Consider the following 17,366-nt stretch of genomic DNA (forward strand, 5'->3'; position numbering starts at 1 on the left):
GCTTTAAGTACATAATAAGCACTCAATAAATGAAAAGCTGCATTTTTGACCGGGAGTCATCAGATATCTTCATGTAGTTGTTTAAAACATTAAGAGACAGTGGCGTAGTCGATGCATAGATACACTACTGGGTTAGAACCACGTTATGGCAAAGGAATTGAGGAAATAAAACAGGGCACATTTCATGTCATGACAGATGAGATTAAAAAAAAAAAAAAAAAAGAATATTGGAAAGAAGACCAAGCTATTTATCTAAAAATAAGCATATCTGGTGAGGATAGTTTTGTTTTCTTTTTTTCTCAGTAGTGATCTTCATGTAACTGATTACTTTTTCATTCAACAACTTTTATGAAATCCTACCAGAGCTGTCTTGGGCCTTGGGATGATATAGTGGTACAAAACAAGCAAGTTTCTCCTACGGGGCCTATTCTAGTGGGTGGAAAATAACAATAAAAAGGAATACAAATTCATTAACTAATTTTAGTTATCGATGAGTGATTCAAAAGAAACAGGATGACCTATGTGTTGGGTACCAATCTCTGCTGAAACAGTTAAACACTGGAGTCTCAGGGGCTTGACACACTAGAAGCTTAGTTCTTATTTCATAGAATGTCCTGTCAGAAGGTCCTAATCAGTAGCTTTTCTCCTTGAGGTGGTTCTGAAACCCAGACTCCTTATATTCATGCTCTGCCATCTTCTAGAGCTCCTCTGCCTTCAGCCTGCAAACAGTCAAAAACAAAGAGCTTAGAGGATTGTGTAGGGTATTTTATGGTCCAGACCTATGTTGGACTTATTTCACAAATGCCCACATTTCACTGGGCAAAATTTGGTCACAGGGCCACTCCTGACCTTGTCTGGCTGAGTGTCCAAGGGGAAAGGAAAAATGGTTCCACAGAATTTTCTGCTACTATACTGAGAGCATAGAAAGGAACCCTCACATGATGAATCTCAGTGCCCCTCCATTGCTGTCATTGTTTTTCAGTCGCTAAGCATGCCTGACTCTGTGACCCTATGGACTGTAACATATCAGGCTCCTTTGTCTCTTACGATCTCCCAGAATTTGCTCAAATTCATGTACATTGAGTTGGTGGTGATCTCTAACCATCTCATCCTCTGTTGCCCCCTTCTCATTTTGCCTTCGATCTTTCCCAGCATCAGGGTCTTTTCCAATGAGTCAGCTCTTTGCATCAGGTGGCCAAAGTATTGGAGCTTCAGCATCAGTCCTCCCAATGAATAGTCAGGGTTGATTTCCTTCAGGATTGACCAGCTTGATCTCCTTACAGTCTCAGGGACTCTCAAGAGTCTTTGCCAGCACCACAACTTGAAATCATCAATTCTTCAGTATTCTGCAGTGGAAAGACAGGATAAAAGACAGTTTTGCCAAGTGAAAGAGAGTAAAACCTTCACTCTTGAATATAAGCAAATCCTCTATAGACAGAAGAGGAGAAACCTGTAATGTGAACAAATGCCTCATGGGAAGATGCCCCTCAACCTCTCCAGAAGTCTCCATCTTCAGGGTTGCTATTCAGACATATTTTGAACAGGTGAAGTATTCTGCTCAGAAAGCCCTGACCATACAGAAACAGGAAAAGAATTATGGAACACAAGGCATGAGAAGGAAGAATGGTGAAGGATGTGGTCAGATAGGCAGACAGAAGCCAAACAATACAAAGCCTTTGGACCTGAGTGAAGAGCTGAAAATTTATTCTTAGTGTGACGGTAATCGTTTGGGTGATTGTAAGCAGTAGCATGGTGTGATCTGACTCAGGTTTTATTGATCACTCCAGTGCCTGAGATAGAAATGGATGAGGAGTGTGGTGAGGGTAGGAGCAAGGAGATGATCAAGGATGCTCCTGCTGTCCTCATCATCTTGGGATGTTATCCTGCAGCAGAGTGGTAACAGTGGAGAAGGGCAGAGGTGAGCAGAGTAAGGCTGTATGTTTAAGACAGAACTGATATACTGGATAAGGGGGTAGGGTGGAGGTGGAGAAAGAAAGGGAGGTCTTCCAGTTCTCAGTTTTCTTTTAAATGTGGTTTTATATGGAGCATAGTTGATTAACAACGTGGTGTCAGTTTCAGGTGTACAGCAAAGTGATTCAGCTATACATATACCTTTCAAGTTCTTTTCCCATGTAGGTTATTACAGAGTATCAAGCAGTGTTCCCTCTGCCTTACAGTATATCCTTGTTGGTTATCAATTCCCAGGTTTTTGATTGCTTAGGCTTTTTTGTTTGGTTGGTTTTTTGAGCAACTAGTGATGCTGTTTACTTAAAAGGAAAGATTTGGCAAGGGTCAAGAGAAGCAGCTTGGAAGTAAAAATCAAAAAGTCTGCTTTTGCATATCATGTCTAACATGCAGGATCAGACAGATCCCAGCAGAAAACAGATGAAACACAGAATGTACTCCAGTTGAATGTTTACAGAAATGGGAACAAGGTTAAGGGGCCAAGCATAGCACCCAAGGCTAGCAATAATAGAGAGCCATTACTACCCCTACAGCTGAAGGGGCCAGGGAAGGAGATCACAGCGGACACAGTGTGAGCTGTCACCATTATAGACAACCTGCACAACACAAGCAGTGGAATTAGGCGGAGGACAGAGCCAATAAGAAAATCACAGCTGAACAGGAAGGGAGCTGAAGTGGTCATTTATCCATCTTCCATATTGTTTGGCTCTTCTGTATCCTGCTGGCACTGTCCTCTGGCTCACTCTGAACAGAGGATGGAGGGCCTGAAAGCCCATGATGTTGTAGTTAGTAGACATCAGGGCACAGAGCAGGACAGTGCCACATGGGGAATGCATCTGAGGGATAAATGGAAAAAATCAGCACTCATGCTGATAAGACTCCTTCCGAGGATCTTTAAGGAGACAGATAGCTAAGGGCAGAGGTACTGAACATCACCAGTATTTCAATGGCCTATGTCACATGTATTACGGGCTAATATTTGTGTTCTTTCTTTGCACTGAAGGCATTGTACCAACATTCCACACGCATTATCTCATGTAATTCTTAAAACAGACCTAAATGATGATACAACGTTTTTATCATCTCATTAGACATGGGTAATGGCATTTAATCTATAGATTTGTTTTGAGAATTGCATGAGGCAACTAAAGCACAGTGAATTGAAGCAACCTATTTAATGTCGCACCACTGTTTGGTCGCACAGCAGAGCCAAGAATTAAGTCGGAGATGTTTCTGTCCCCAGGGCAAGTCAGAGAAACCATTATTGCACACAGCTTCCCTGAGAGAATCAAATGCTGGAGCAATGACATGTTAGCTCATGTGGCTTTTTTTTTTTCTTTTTTTTTGGGAAAACACCACCCTCTTTTTCATTTTTTTCACTTCTTTGGGGGGAGAAAAAAAACAATTCTGACAAGAATTCATCAAAGAAGATATTCCAAATTTTAATGTCCTGATTTGGGTATTGCTTTTGATTAAGGCTATTTGCAGACCAGAATATTAGTAACCCTCATATTCCCTATACGACAAAGAAAAAGGAGGAGATTCACTTTTATCTTGGGAACAAAGCTGGATAGAAAAGCTTTTTTAACTTTTCTTAATTCATGAAACATTTATCTTTGAGTCAGGTTTTGTTATAGCAGCACAAATGTGGTCCGTCAGCATTTCCATTATATCCCCATATTTCCAGGGCTTTTCAAGAGTGCCTTGGAGATTCAACTTTGAATTAAATCTTGGCATTCAGGGTTTGAATCAGGAAACTCCATTTTCCATACCAATTAATCAAATAGTTTAGAGGTTCTCAATTTAGAAGAGGACCAAATGTAAAATTTTTATTAACACAGAAATTATTTTAAGACAAATTTACTAATACTTAGACCATATTAGCACTCATTATATAATTATATTTAACTATATATGGTATTGTATACTCAGTTGATCAGTTGTTTATGATTCTTTGCTACCCCATGGACTGTAGACCACCAGACTCCCCTGTCCATGGGATTTCCCAGGCAAGAATACTAAAACAGTTTGCTATTTCCTACTGAGTTCTCAAAAAAATTAACCATAAGTTCTCCTAAGATAATATATGAAAGCTAACTACAACATCTTATATTTGCCTTTTTGACTTTGTAAGTAATTTTTTCCTACTTTGGGAATTTGGATGATTTGAAGTCCTCAGCATAATTGGTTTAATATTATTAACAGCATCAAGATACTAAACCAGAAGAGCCTGAATAGGGGGAATCCTGAAAGGGTGCCAAAGTGTTTCAATATATTTTTATGAATTTTAAATTCATGTGGGGAAATTTTGCATTCTATAAAAAGGGATTAATAGCATGCATTAGTTCTATAAATAGATACTTGAAATTTAATGTGTTGAATTCGGTGACAATAATGAGGATTAAATAAGTTTAATTACAAAGCCTTTCCTCTTAGTTCCAAACTAGTCTGTGAATGTTCTGTGGCAGTGAGGAGGCATAATGATGACCCTGTATCTTTTAATATCTCCTTCTATGGTCTTTTCTGAAATCTCTCCTCCTTAAATAGTTTAGGATTAAGTCAACAAAATGTAGTGAATAAAAAATAGATGAAGCCTTTTGAGTACACTTACTCTCCTTCTGACTGACTTCTGTCCAGCCACAATGGCTTCTTTTCTGTTTCAGAAACATACTAGGCAGACTCCCACATTGAGGCATTTGTTCTAACTTTTTCTCTTTCTTGGAATGCACTTCCTCCAGATGTCTTCTTGGGCAACTCCCATTACTGCCTCAGTCTTTGCTCAAACCCTGCTTTCTGAATGTGATCAAACTCTATCACTCTACTTGATAATTGGATTTGCCCTTAGATCTTCAATCCCAGAATTCATGACACCCATTACCCTACCTGACTTTTCTTCTTTCTACAGTATTTATTCTCTTCTAACACACTTAGCTTCCCTGGTGGCTCAGATGATAAAGAATCAGCCTGCAATGCTGATTGCAGGGAGACCTCGGTTCAGTCCTTGGGTTGGGAAGATTCCCTGGAGGAGGGCATGGGAACCAACTCCAATATTCTTGTCTGGAGAATCCTGATGGACAGAGGAGCCTGACAGGCTACAGTCCATGGGGTTACAAGGAGTCAGACGTGACTGAGTGACTAAGCAACACACTCATACCTTCTTAAAATGTCTGTTCCTTCACTCTTCCCCTAGATTTTAAGGTCAATGAAGACAGGTTTCTTTGTTTTATTCATTGACATATTCTAAGAATTGTGCTGAGAATACATTAATTGCTCAAAGATATTTGTTAAATGAATGATGCATTATAAAATGAAATCTGAATTTCATCCCATAACAATAATCTGCAAACAACATTTCAGATTTAACTTTCTCTGTTCTCTGGTTCTTCTATAAGACTTGAGTTATTTCCCTAGGATAGGTAAGAATGCACTTTGAACATTGATGACACAATGAAAGGTCCTACATTTAAATCCTTTTATAATGTTTTGTTGTCCAGTTGCTAAGTCATGTCTGACTCTTTGTGACCCCATGAACTGCAGCATGTCAGCATTCCTTGTCCTTCACTATCTCCCAGGGTTTGTTCAAACTCAGGTCCATTGAGTCAGTGATGCTAACCAACCATTTCATCCTCTGCCACCCTCTTCTCCTTTTGCCTTCCATCTTTCGCAGAATCAAAGTCTTTTCCAATAAGTTGTCTCTTCATATCAGGTGGACAAAGTATTGGAGCATCAGTATTAGTCCTACCAATGAATATTCAAGGCTGATTTCCTTTAGGATTGACTGGTTTAATCTCCTTGCCATCCAAGGGACTGTCAAGAGTCTTTTTCAGCACCACAGTTAGAAAGCATCAATTCTTTGGCACTCAGCCTTCTTTACGGTCTAACTCTCACATCCATACATGACTACTGGAAAAACTATAGCTTTTACTATATGGACCTTTGCTGGCAAAGTGATGAATTTGCTTTTTTAATATGTCTAGATTTGTCCTAGCTTTCCTTCCAAAGAGCAAGCACTTTTTACTTTCATGGCTGCAGTCATCATCCACAGTTATTTTGGAGCCCAGGAAGATAAAATCTGTCACTTCCACTTTTTCCCTTTCTGTTTGCCATAAAGCAATAGGACTGGATGTCATAATCTTAGTTTTTTGAATGATGAATTTAAAGCCAGCTTTTTTTAATCTTCTCTTTCACCCTTGTTGGGAGACTCTTTAGTTCCTCTTCACTTTCTGCCATTAGGGTATAGTGTGCTATGGGCTCATTTTTGGAAATTTTGTAGTTAATTTCAATTAGTTTTATCTATTGTTTGGAAAAGATAAATAAGTAGATGCAAAGCATGCTTTTCTCAAAATAAATGCTTATTTTGTGTTAAAAATACTTCTGGACATGTTTGTAACATTTTTTATACTTGTAATGATCTTAATACCAAACTCAGAATTTATGAATTAAAATGCGATCTTGTGATTAAAAAGGAAAAAGAACCCCATACCCTCAGCAGTGATGAAAACATCCTGAAAATGAGGGCTTTCTATAAGAATTCACTACTTGGCACCATGACTAGAAAGGTATGCTAATTGCAAATGGAGTCATTTAGTGAGAATTCACTACCAGTTCAATGATATAACTGTGAGAATACTGGAATTTCACTGTAAAATACCAATGCTGGTGACACACTCACCAGTACAGCCATGTCTGATTCTACACGGTAGCTGACAGCAAAATTTAGCATTTTCTACCGTGAGTATATATTGATTTTATTAATTGACTTAAACATTACTTTAAAACAAACAAGATCATTTGTTATCTTTCCATTTCTTTTCACATGTATTGAAAGGAATTCATCTGACTTGCGTTTCCGCTTTGTCTTCTTAGGGGAAATGTGAGCAGTCTCTCTACGGTCACATGCATTCCATCAATGACGCCACCTTCACTCCTAGGGTGAGTTGAGTTCTTCCACTAAGTTATTTTACAGCCTTATTATTCAAATTCACTTTAATGAAAAAAAAATGCCAGAGAAAAACGGCAGGTTAACAGGGTGAGAGGAGAGAACAAATTTGTAAACTGACTACAGCAATGAAAACAATGTACACATAATATAGAATTAAAGAAGTTTAAAACACACTTTACAGTGGTAAGTAGAGGGGAATCTTCTATTGTACTTAATTCCACTTAAACACATGTTTCAAGGCTTTCTGTCTAGCGTGGCCTTCAAGAAAGTAAGTAGAATATAAGCTTGTAAATTTTAGTGTAAGATCATAAACTAAAGAAAATGATTGACAGGATAGTCAAGAATAGAAATTGTTAAAGAAATGGGGCCTTTCCTCAGGGTAGAATAGAGCAACCTTGATTTAACAGTTTTTCAGTTTCTTATGAAAAAGTTTCAAATATGTCTTTCTTTATATAAACTGATGACATAGCAAAAATATTTATCTACAGTTTGAGTTATGTAGAGATCGGGATGATTTTGCCAGTGATGAAGATTGTTAAACATGGCTTTGAGTTTCTGTGCTAATTCGGATTGTCACTAAAAGGGCTTCCTTGGCAGCTCAGTACAGAATCCACCTGCAATACAGGAGACCCAGCTTCAATCCCTGAGTCAGGAAGATCCCTGGGAGAAGGGAATGGCTATATGCACTCCAGTATTTTTGCCTGGAGAACTCCATGGACAAGAGGAGCCTGCCAGGCTACAGTCCATGGGCTCAGGAAGAGTCAAACACAACACTTTCACTCTCACTAAAAGAGTTCAGATGGTAATCATGGAAGGATGATTTTGTTTGTACCTTCTCAAATGAAAGCACTTTGACTAGATAGATGACTTCTCAAGCCCCTTCAAACTATATGATTTAATTATATCTAACATTTTAATTTGACTCTCAGTTCCCAGTAGAGTGTAAATCTTAGTTCCATATTCCTCTTTCTTTCCCAATTAGCTAAAAATGAAATCTGATAGATTACCTACACCCAACCTCAAAATGATAGCATAGTCAAAATTCCATTACTATCATGCTGTTATTATTCTTTTAGAGAGAGAAGAGTGTTCACTAAAAATAATTCACTAAGAATAATTTCTGCTAACGGAATGTTGTTTACTTCAAGTGAAATCATGCTGGGGTCACCAGCCCTGGAATATTCATGATTGGCTCAACTAAAATTAAATTTTAACAAATTTGTTTTAGTAAAGAATTTCCATTTAATTGACTCTCTTGAGTCAATATATTATAAATTAGTTCTAAATACCAAGTGAAATTTTATTTCTAGCAGAGTATATAGCCATTTAAGAACTGTAGACCCACATGATAGGATATTTATGCTAAAAAATCTATTAAGTGGCTTAAAGCTTCACATACCCTAGGAAAATTAAATGGAAGCTAAAATGTAGTAAAGTAATATTTTGTTAGTCAAACATTTATTTTGGCAAGTAGTCTTATAGCTGGAAAGTTCATACCATTTAACAATCCTAAATAGTACAATTAATAAATATGGAAATACCTAAATTAGATTTATTCACTCAGCAATCAAGGGACACATACATTAATTATGTGTATTTCAAAAGCAAGATAATGAATATGAGGTCCAGGTGCCCAATATCAAAGTGACTGACCAAAGTGACTGTCCAATATCAAAGTGTTATTGTTTACACACTTTGTTCATACCAAAGGGACTATTACAACACTGTTCCAAATCAACGTTCCCCAAGCCTCATTGAATTTTTCCATTAATTTATCTCTTCTTTGCTATAAATATTTAATTACTGTTAAGGAAATGCTGTTTTATTTTGATGAATGACACTCTTAAGTGAAATTTTCAGTCATTTATGTCAACTGTTTTGAAAACTGTCATATTTCACATTCCTGTTAGGGAGTGTCAGGAGGATGAAGGCAGCAGTAACCAAAAGAGTGCAAAGACTTTCAGGATTTCTGAAGGAAATGGCGTTGTGACACAGTTCACATTCAAACTCTCAAAGTTGTGATCATAAATGCATTATATGGTACATACATAGCAGGCAGAGAATTGTGTAGTATCAGGTCTGTCTGATAATTGTTTGATGCCTTACGGATATGCATTCAAGTTACATTACCAGTTAAAATGCACTTAGCTATTTACATAAACACAATTTTTGGAAAATTCTTTAATTTTAGATTTGTAAGCAGAAATCAAAAATGTAAAACTCAGTGAGATCCAGCTAGCCACCAAGAATCACAGAAACAAATATACAATATCAGTATGTATGCATGGTTCTATATAAAAGTGTATAAATTAAGATTTATTTCTGTGTTATAGGACTAGGGCCCCAGTGTCTTCATCTCTGACTGATTTTTCTATTGGAGATAGATTTTTATCTAAAACCTCTTTTTAAAGTAATCTGCTAATGAAACATTTTAAGGACCTATGAAAGCTTTTTACTAAGTCAGTTTTGTAAAGCAAAACCAATTTTTTTTGAGTTGATTGTAATTACCATGATAATATTAATAGACACAGACAACTCAATATAAGTAATTTTTTAATTGTAGAAATATATAGCAAGAAAATGAATAGGGGATCCCTATCGGAGTGTCCCCTGCCTTTAAATTTTTAGAAAATTGACCTATAGTCTGGCTAGGGTGGAGATTCCATCAGGCCTTCTAAGAACTTTTCTTGATCCTCTTCTAGAGTGATGTTATGGTCAGGCTAGTGTCCTTATATTTCTGTGGATATTTCCAACTGTTCCGAGAGATACATAGCCAGGATGGCTGTGCTATGCCTGCCTGGAAAAGTCAGATGAACACTGTAAATCAACTCTATTAGAATACCAGTACATCCTTCCGTGGGACTGTTTACCTCCGTCTTGCACATTCAAGCTAGGAATTTAGTCTCAACACATTGATTGTTGGAACAAAGCTGAAAGGCTCTGTAGAGTCAAAGGTAATTCTAGTAGTTCTAGAATTCTAATCAGCTCATAAAAGAATAAGTTTCACACATCCTTAAGTTCTATTCTCACTAATTTTAATTAACCTATTGCTTTATTCAAGTATTGTTATATTGATTATTTTAATATAGTAGTATATACTTTAATTATATAAAATGTATATATTTTGATTTTGAAATGAATGACATATAGCTTTAATAGAAGGCTATTCAAGTTCTGACTTGTTTTTCGTCTACAATTCCATGGAAACTGCCTGCTGTGAATAAGAGTGATGGAAGGTGAAGTCTGTCAGTTTCACTTTGCAGCAGTTTGGAGTTTTAAATAAGTAAGACAGAAAGGGATTTAATAGGACTTTGCAGCAATGTAGGTTCCTACCCCATCTGTTGGCCTTGAGTCATGTAGAGGACAAGAGAAATAATTTCTTGCTTTAGAGAACTTGAAGAAGAGTGATGGTTGTGAGTAATGATTCAGGTCACAATTTAAGCCGAGAAGGTGAAGGAAGTATTTAGAACAGAAACTGGCATTGCAGGGGAATTGGTTGATCATATATATGGATCATTAGAGGATGCTGTAGAAGGGTATGTGAGAGCTAGGAGAGGTAATAGGATCAAATTAAGGGACAAACACAGATCTTTGAAGATAAGTGTCTAAGTAAGTAATAAAGGAAAAAATGCTGATGTGGGCATTTATCAATAACAGTCATTTACATTTTGCATGTCAAAATGGCCATAGAATCAAAGTGACTGTATCAGAAGGAAAATATCAAAAAGCCAGTACTCATAAAATATGGTAGTATTGAAAAAAGATGAAGTCCTCTTTGCATTCTCTGTGCCTAGGTATCTTCCTGTACTTCTTTCCGTACGTATCAGAGGCTGTGGATTCAGGTTGGATGATAAGGAGTTGCTCCAGAAAATGTGGGCTGTCAGCTTTAGCTGAAAGCTCACTGAGGAATAATTGGACTTTCAGAATTAAGTTATGAACCACATTAGATATTTTATTTTTTTAAATTTAAATTTATTTATTTTAATTGGATGCTAATTACTTTACAATATTGTATTGGTTTTGCCATACATCAACATGAATCTGCCACGGGTGTACATGTGTTCCCAATCCTGAACCCCCCTCCCACCTCCCTCCCCATACCATCCCTCTGGGCCATCCCAGTGCACCAGCCCCAAGCTTCCTGTATCCTGCATTGAACCTGGACTGGCGATTTGTTTCTTATATGATATTCAGTTCAGTTCAGTTCAGTTGCTCAGTCGTGTCCAATTCTCTGCGACCCCATGAATCACAGCACACCAGGCCTCCCTGTCCATCACCAACTCCCGGAGTTCACTCAGACTCATGTCCATCGAGTCAGTGATGCCATCCAGCCATCTCATCCTCTGTTGTCCCCTTCTTCTCCTGCCCCTAATCCCTCCCAGCATCAGAGTCTTTTCCAATGAGTCAACTCTTCACATGAGGTGGCCAAAGTACTGGAGTTTCAGCTTTAGCATCATTCCTTCCAAAGAAATCCCAGGGCTGATCTCCTTCAGAATGGACTGGTTGGATCTCCTTGCAGTCCAAGGGACTCTCAAAAGTCTTCTCCAACACCACAGTTCAAAAGCATCAATTCTTCGGCGCTCAGCCTTCTTCACAGTCCAACTCTCACATCCATACATGACCACAGGAAAAACCATAGCCTTGACTAGACGGACCTTCAATGCCATTCTCCCAAATCATCCCCCAACCCCCACAGAGTCCAAAAGACTGTTTTATACATCTGCGTTTCTTTTGCTGTCTCGCATACATGGTTATCCTTACCATCTTTCTAAATTCCATATATATGCGTTAGAATTGAAAGAGACACATGTACCCCAATGTTCATCGCAGCACTGTTTATAATAGCCAGGACATGGAAACAACCTAGATGTCCATCAGCAGATGAATGGATAAGAAAGCTGTGGTACATATACACAATGGAGTATTACTCAGCCATTGAAAAGAATACATTTGAATCAGTTCTAATGAGGTAGATGAAACTGGAGCTGATTATAGAGAGTGAAGTAAGCCAGAAAGAAAAACACCAATACATATGTATACTAACACATTAGATATTTTAAAATCAAAATATGCTGTAATCCCACTGAAATCCTAAGACAGATTCGTTGCTGTGATTCACTGCTGAGAACCTCCCAGTCACCTTACTTCTCTGAAGACTATAATTCCTGAGTTATTGTCTCTCTTTACATATATGGCTCATGAAGTACTTTGACACTTAACTTCCTTGACCAGTTTTCCTCCAACACCTTTTTCCTCCTCAGCTACTTACTCTTGAAGTCAAACTCTGAACACTTTGTCCTTAACTGTAATTGCATCGTTTTCAAATCCTCAGTTCCAAGCATTGCTTTTCTAAAGATACCAGTCTGTCTTCCAGCTCTTAAGTAAAGCCAGTATGGTGCTTCCACTTCATTGAGAGCTCTTATTAGCTAAAATCTTACTCACATCTTATCACCTTTCTGCCTTCACTTATTGTACCCCAGCTTGGGTACCTCAGTTATCATTCTAGCCATTCTACTGCAATGAACTTAATTTAGTTCAGTTTGACCTCCTTTTCAGTCATGGTTCACAATGTCTTGGGGCTTTTCTCTGTTTACTTAAAAAGAAATCTGTACACTGAACAGCATTAAAAAGAAATGTGAAATAGGACATTTAAATCTTGTTTGGCTCACTATCTCCAGCATCTAGTATGCCTATTTTGCATACATAATATTCAAAAAATGTGATGAATAAATGCAGAGTTTTAGACCAATGAAAGCACAAGGATTTCATTATAGTATGTATCATTGCATCTTATTTTTTCAACTATGTTGGCTTTCAAAGTTCTGTGGATATTAAACTGCAAGACAAGCTCACTTAATTCTCATAATAGATTAGCTGTTCCTTAGAAAACTTCTATAGCATCACACTGTTCCATAATTTTAGAACACTGGAAAATTACCCAATTTCAGTTATACTTGTCCCCTAGTACAGTTTGGATACTGGATTTTCCACTCACAAGATGTATAATCTTGATAATCATTTAGTTCATTGTAAAAATGAATGATAAAAAGAACAGTATTACACAATACATAATAATATGTTTAATATAATACCTGGCAAGTAGAAAATACTATTATCACTTCTATTCTTAACACTTCAGCTGTTACTATTATTGTTGTTTGGTCACTAAGTTGTATCTGACTCTTTGTGACCCCATGGACTGAATCATGTCAGACTTCCCTGCTCTTCACTGTCTCCCAGAGTTTGCTCAAACTCATGTCCATTGAGTCTGTGATGCAATCCAACCACCTCATCCTCTGTTACCCCCTTCTCCTTTTGCCTTCATTTTTTTCCAGCCTCAGGGTCTGGGAGACCAAGGGTTGACTCTTCACATCCGATGGCTGAAGTATTGAAGCTTCAACTTTAGCATCAGTCCTTCTAACGAATATTCACAATTGATTTCCTTTAAGATTGACTGGTTTGATCTCCTTGCTGTCCAAGGGACTCTCAAGAGTCTTCTCTAGCACCACAATTCAGTTCAGTTCAGTTCAGTCACTCAGTTGTGTCTGACTCTTTGTGACTGCATGGACTGCAGCATACAAGGCTTCCCTATCCATCACCAACCCCCAGAGCTTGCTCAAACTCCATTGAATTGATGATGCCATCCAATCATTGCTTCTTCTGTTGTCCCCTTCTCCTCCTGCCTTCAATCTTTCCCAACATCAAGATCTTTTTAAGGAGTCAGTTCTTCACATCAGGTGGGCAAAGTATTGGAGTTTCAGCTTCAGCATCAGTCCTTCCAATGAATATTCTGTTCAACCTTTAGGATTGACTGGTTTGATTTCCTTGCAGTCCAAGGGGACTCTCAAGAGTCTTCTCCATCACCACAGTTCAAAATCATCAATACTTCGGTGATCAGATTTCTTTATAGTCCAACTCTCACATCTGTACATGAAAAATCATATCTTTCACCACATGGATCTTTGTTGGCAAAGTAATGTCTATGCTTTTTAATATGCTGTCTAAGTTGGTCATAACTTTTCTTCCAAGGAGTAAGCATCTTTTAACTTCATGGCTGAAGTCACTGTCTCCAGTGATTTCGGAGCACAGGAAGATAAAATTTGTCATTGTTTCCACTTTTTCCCCTTTAATTGCCATGAAGTGATGGGACCAGATGCAAGTATCTTAATTTTTTGAATGTTGAGTTTTATTACTACTACTATTCTGGGGAAGCTAATGTTTCTTTCTGGGCTTCCCTGGTGGCTCAATGGTAAAGAATCTGCCTGCCAATGTAGAAGACATGGGTTCAATCCCTGAGTTGGGAACATCCCCTGGAGAAGGAAATGGCAACCCACTCTAGTATTCTTGTCTGGGAAATCCCTTGGACAGAGGATCATGGCAGACTGCCATCCATGGGATCGCAAAAGGGTTGGACAGGACTTAGTGGCTAAATGATGATGTTTCTTTCTAGCCACTTGTTTGCAAATATGTAGATGTAAATGAAAGAATGACCACACACATATATATGACTTTCTTATATCCTTTCACTTAATTTCATTTAAAATAGATGATATAAACGTACAGCTGCAGTATACACTTAACATTTTAACAGAAATAAAATAAAATCTAAAGCTATTCTGAATAGAAAATTATTGAATTGTATTAAACCTGAGCAAATTCCATGAAAAAAATGTATATAAACCTACATAGGAATATTTTGTCTGTTTCATATCACAGCATAACATTTAATAATTAGGTTATTAAGAGCTTTAAATTTGATATGTAATAGATTAATTGCTTTCCCAAGTTACTAGTATGTGAATATAAGTGCCTTAATTATCTATTTTTAAAAATCGTGGGAAAGTAAATACCTGCAATTGCCTACCTATAAAGTTATCCTCATTCCATTTTGGCAAAGGAAGATTAATTTCTGTTTTCTGAATTTTGTTCATTTATATTCATTCTCAAACAAAGTGCTTAGTATCAATCTTTGGCCATTTTGTATAAAAAATACAAATAACATTTAGGTCATGCAGTCATTGATCTTCTGAAGGACAAATGATGTCAGGCAGTACTTACTAAAAATTTTTTCTGTTTACTTCTTCAGCAATACAAGTTGATGTCAACTACCATTTAGCTGGGCCAATAATATTGATATTTGATGTCAGTTCTTATTCATTGCTACACCTAGATGATTCATAAGTCAAAACTTTTAGATGTGTGATGAAAAACACTAAAATAGGTTCTGTCTATCTGGGGGAATGGAGACAACAACAGAATAGAAAATTAAAGGCCATGGAACTTGGCATTTTCATTTTATATAATATTTGAGTTATTTCAATAATTCCTACATTTATTAAAAATTAATTTCAGTTCTTTTAAACTAATCTATACTAAATGATCTTCTTAAACTAAACCTTTTTGAAAATAACCTTATTGTGCTAACTTTTGTGAAGAAAAAATAACTTTTGATGAAAAATGTAAAAGTGAAGGAAAAAAAGAGTTCTTGCAAGCAGACATTCAAAAATTAGAGAATATATTTAAATGTAATAAATTGATAGATGTTCTTTATTTCTACTTAGTTCTCAGAAATTTAATACTTCATATGACAAAGAAGATACAATACATTTAAGATTTTACCCTGCCCCCAAAGTTTAACCTTTAATAACTTCTTTAGTTGGATAGAGGTGATTTAAGCATTTGTAATTTTCTTGGTAGTTCCATGAAAATTAGAAGCAATGTGATTATGTCATATTCCTTGACACTTCCTCTTTGACTGTGAAACTAACTAATAATTTGTGTATATATATGTATGTATGTCTATGTATATATATATATGTGTGTGTGTGTGTGTGTATCCTTTTGGTGGCTTAAAATATTTACAAATATCAGTCAGTTCAGTTGCTCAGTCTTGTCCAGCTCTTTGTGACCCCATGGACTATACAATCCATGGAATTCTCCAGGCCAGAATACTGGAGTGGGTAGCCTTTCCTTTCTCCAGTGGTTGGAATCTTTCCAACCCAGGGATCAAACTCAGGTCTCCCCCATTGCCGGCAGATTTTTTAACAGCTGAGCTACAAGGGAAGTTCTGCCCTTAGGACTTTATCTTCTGCTAAGAACCAGAGATATTAAACTAGTAAACACATGAATAGTCTCAAGAATAGTAAGTCTTATTTATCCAAAATCAATTAGGGTGGAAAAAGAGTAATGAGGTAACAGTTGGAGCTTACAACGAAATGGTCAGAAAGGGACTCTCCTAGAGAGTGACATTTAAGAAAATCGTGCAATGATTTTAAGAAAGAGAACTCAAGCAGAGGCAACGGTAAAGGACAAGTTTCTGAGGTAGTGGAAGTGGGCCTGATAGAGGAACAGGGCACATGAAGTGGACAAGGATTAGATAAAGAGGTGGAATAGCTTATGTCTGACAGATAGTTGTCCACTTAGGTTGCTCTTTTGGCTTAATGTAAAATGGTTGAGGTTATTTTAGGATAACCTCATAACATTATCTATGGCTTTCAAAATGCTTATTCATATAAAAATGCCCCGACTATGAGAAGTACAATAGATGCTTTTGGCTGAATAATACCTTAACATTTTTACTCCATAGATCTTGGCATAGTTCTTGGTACAGAAAGTAATCAGTAAACATTCATTGATTAGGAAACATTAGAAAGCCTACACAAGTCAGAACTCAAGGGGTATTTTAGAGGACATTCTTAGGACAATGTGTGCTGTGATATAATTAAATTTATTTTTTACTATTGATCTTAAAATAGTATTTTAAAATTTATTACACTTTTTCAGATTGTCCATGTTTGTTTTGAGCACACAGCTGCCAATATTGTTCAAAATATGTTTACTACTTCTATAAGAAACAGTGTCATTGCTCAAAGTATTTGGCTATTTAGGAAACTAGTCTTTTAGTACAATGAAATCTTATTTGAGTGGTTTCCAGAGTACAAAAATATTTTAAATAAAATCAAAATATCAATATAAAATAGATTTTTCTCTAGTAATGATTAAGTTAGACAGTCTAAACTTGCATGAGATTTTAAGTTTGAAAAACTACATGCATGATAAATAGCATGAGTTTTACAAGAGATTGTTTTACATATACAGATAATGTCTAATGTATCATATGTTATCCCTGAGTCACATAATTAGAGCACAATGTATTGCCACACAAATTTACTCATAAGCACAATTACAATAAAAATTAGCCCCTTTAATATAATTTTTTTCACTTAATTGTGTATTTGTTGATGAATGTGACCGTGTGAATTGATACTTTAAAAACTGCTAGTTAACAGGCACAACAACAAGCACAGCAGGAGAATCTGGCCTTCCTCTTCAGAAGATTCAGATCGTGTATCCAGGGTGGCCTTCAGGAAAAACGTTACATCTCCCTGAAGAGGGGCTGAGATTTCCTGTGGCAGGTTTTACCATGGTCCCGGGGCCTGAAATGTCAATCAGCAGCATG

At 36.9% G+C, this 17,366-nt stretch overlaps 1 protein-coding gene across 2 annotated transcripts in view; it reads left to right on the forward strand.

The window, feature by feature from the left end:
* The window catches only part of SPAG16 (sperm associated antigen 16), a 1,095,180-nt gene that overhangs the window by 756,022 nt on the left and 321,792 nt on the right, over positions 1-17,366 (forward strand). For both annotated transcript variants that reach the window (XM_061384008.1, XM_061384014.1), the window contains one exon: positions 6,832-6,897. In XM_061384008.1, the coding sequence (XP_061239992.1) occupies positions 6,832-6,897 (66 nt within the window). The remainder of the gene's footprint in view (positions 1-6,831; positions 6,898-17,366) is intronic.

This window comes from Bos javanicus, chromosome 2, assembly GCF_032452875.1.
Source record: "Bos javanicus breed banteng chromosome 2, ARS-OSU_banteng_1.0, whole genome shotgun sequence".
Classification (NCBI taxonomy): Eukaryota; Metazoa; Chordata; class Mammalia; order Artiodactyla; family Bovidae; genus Bos; species Bos javanicus.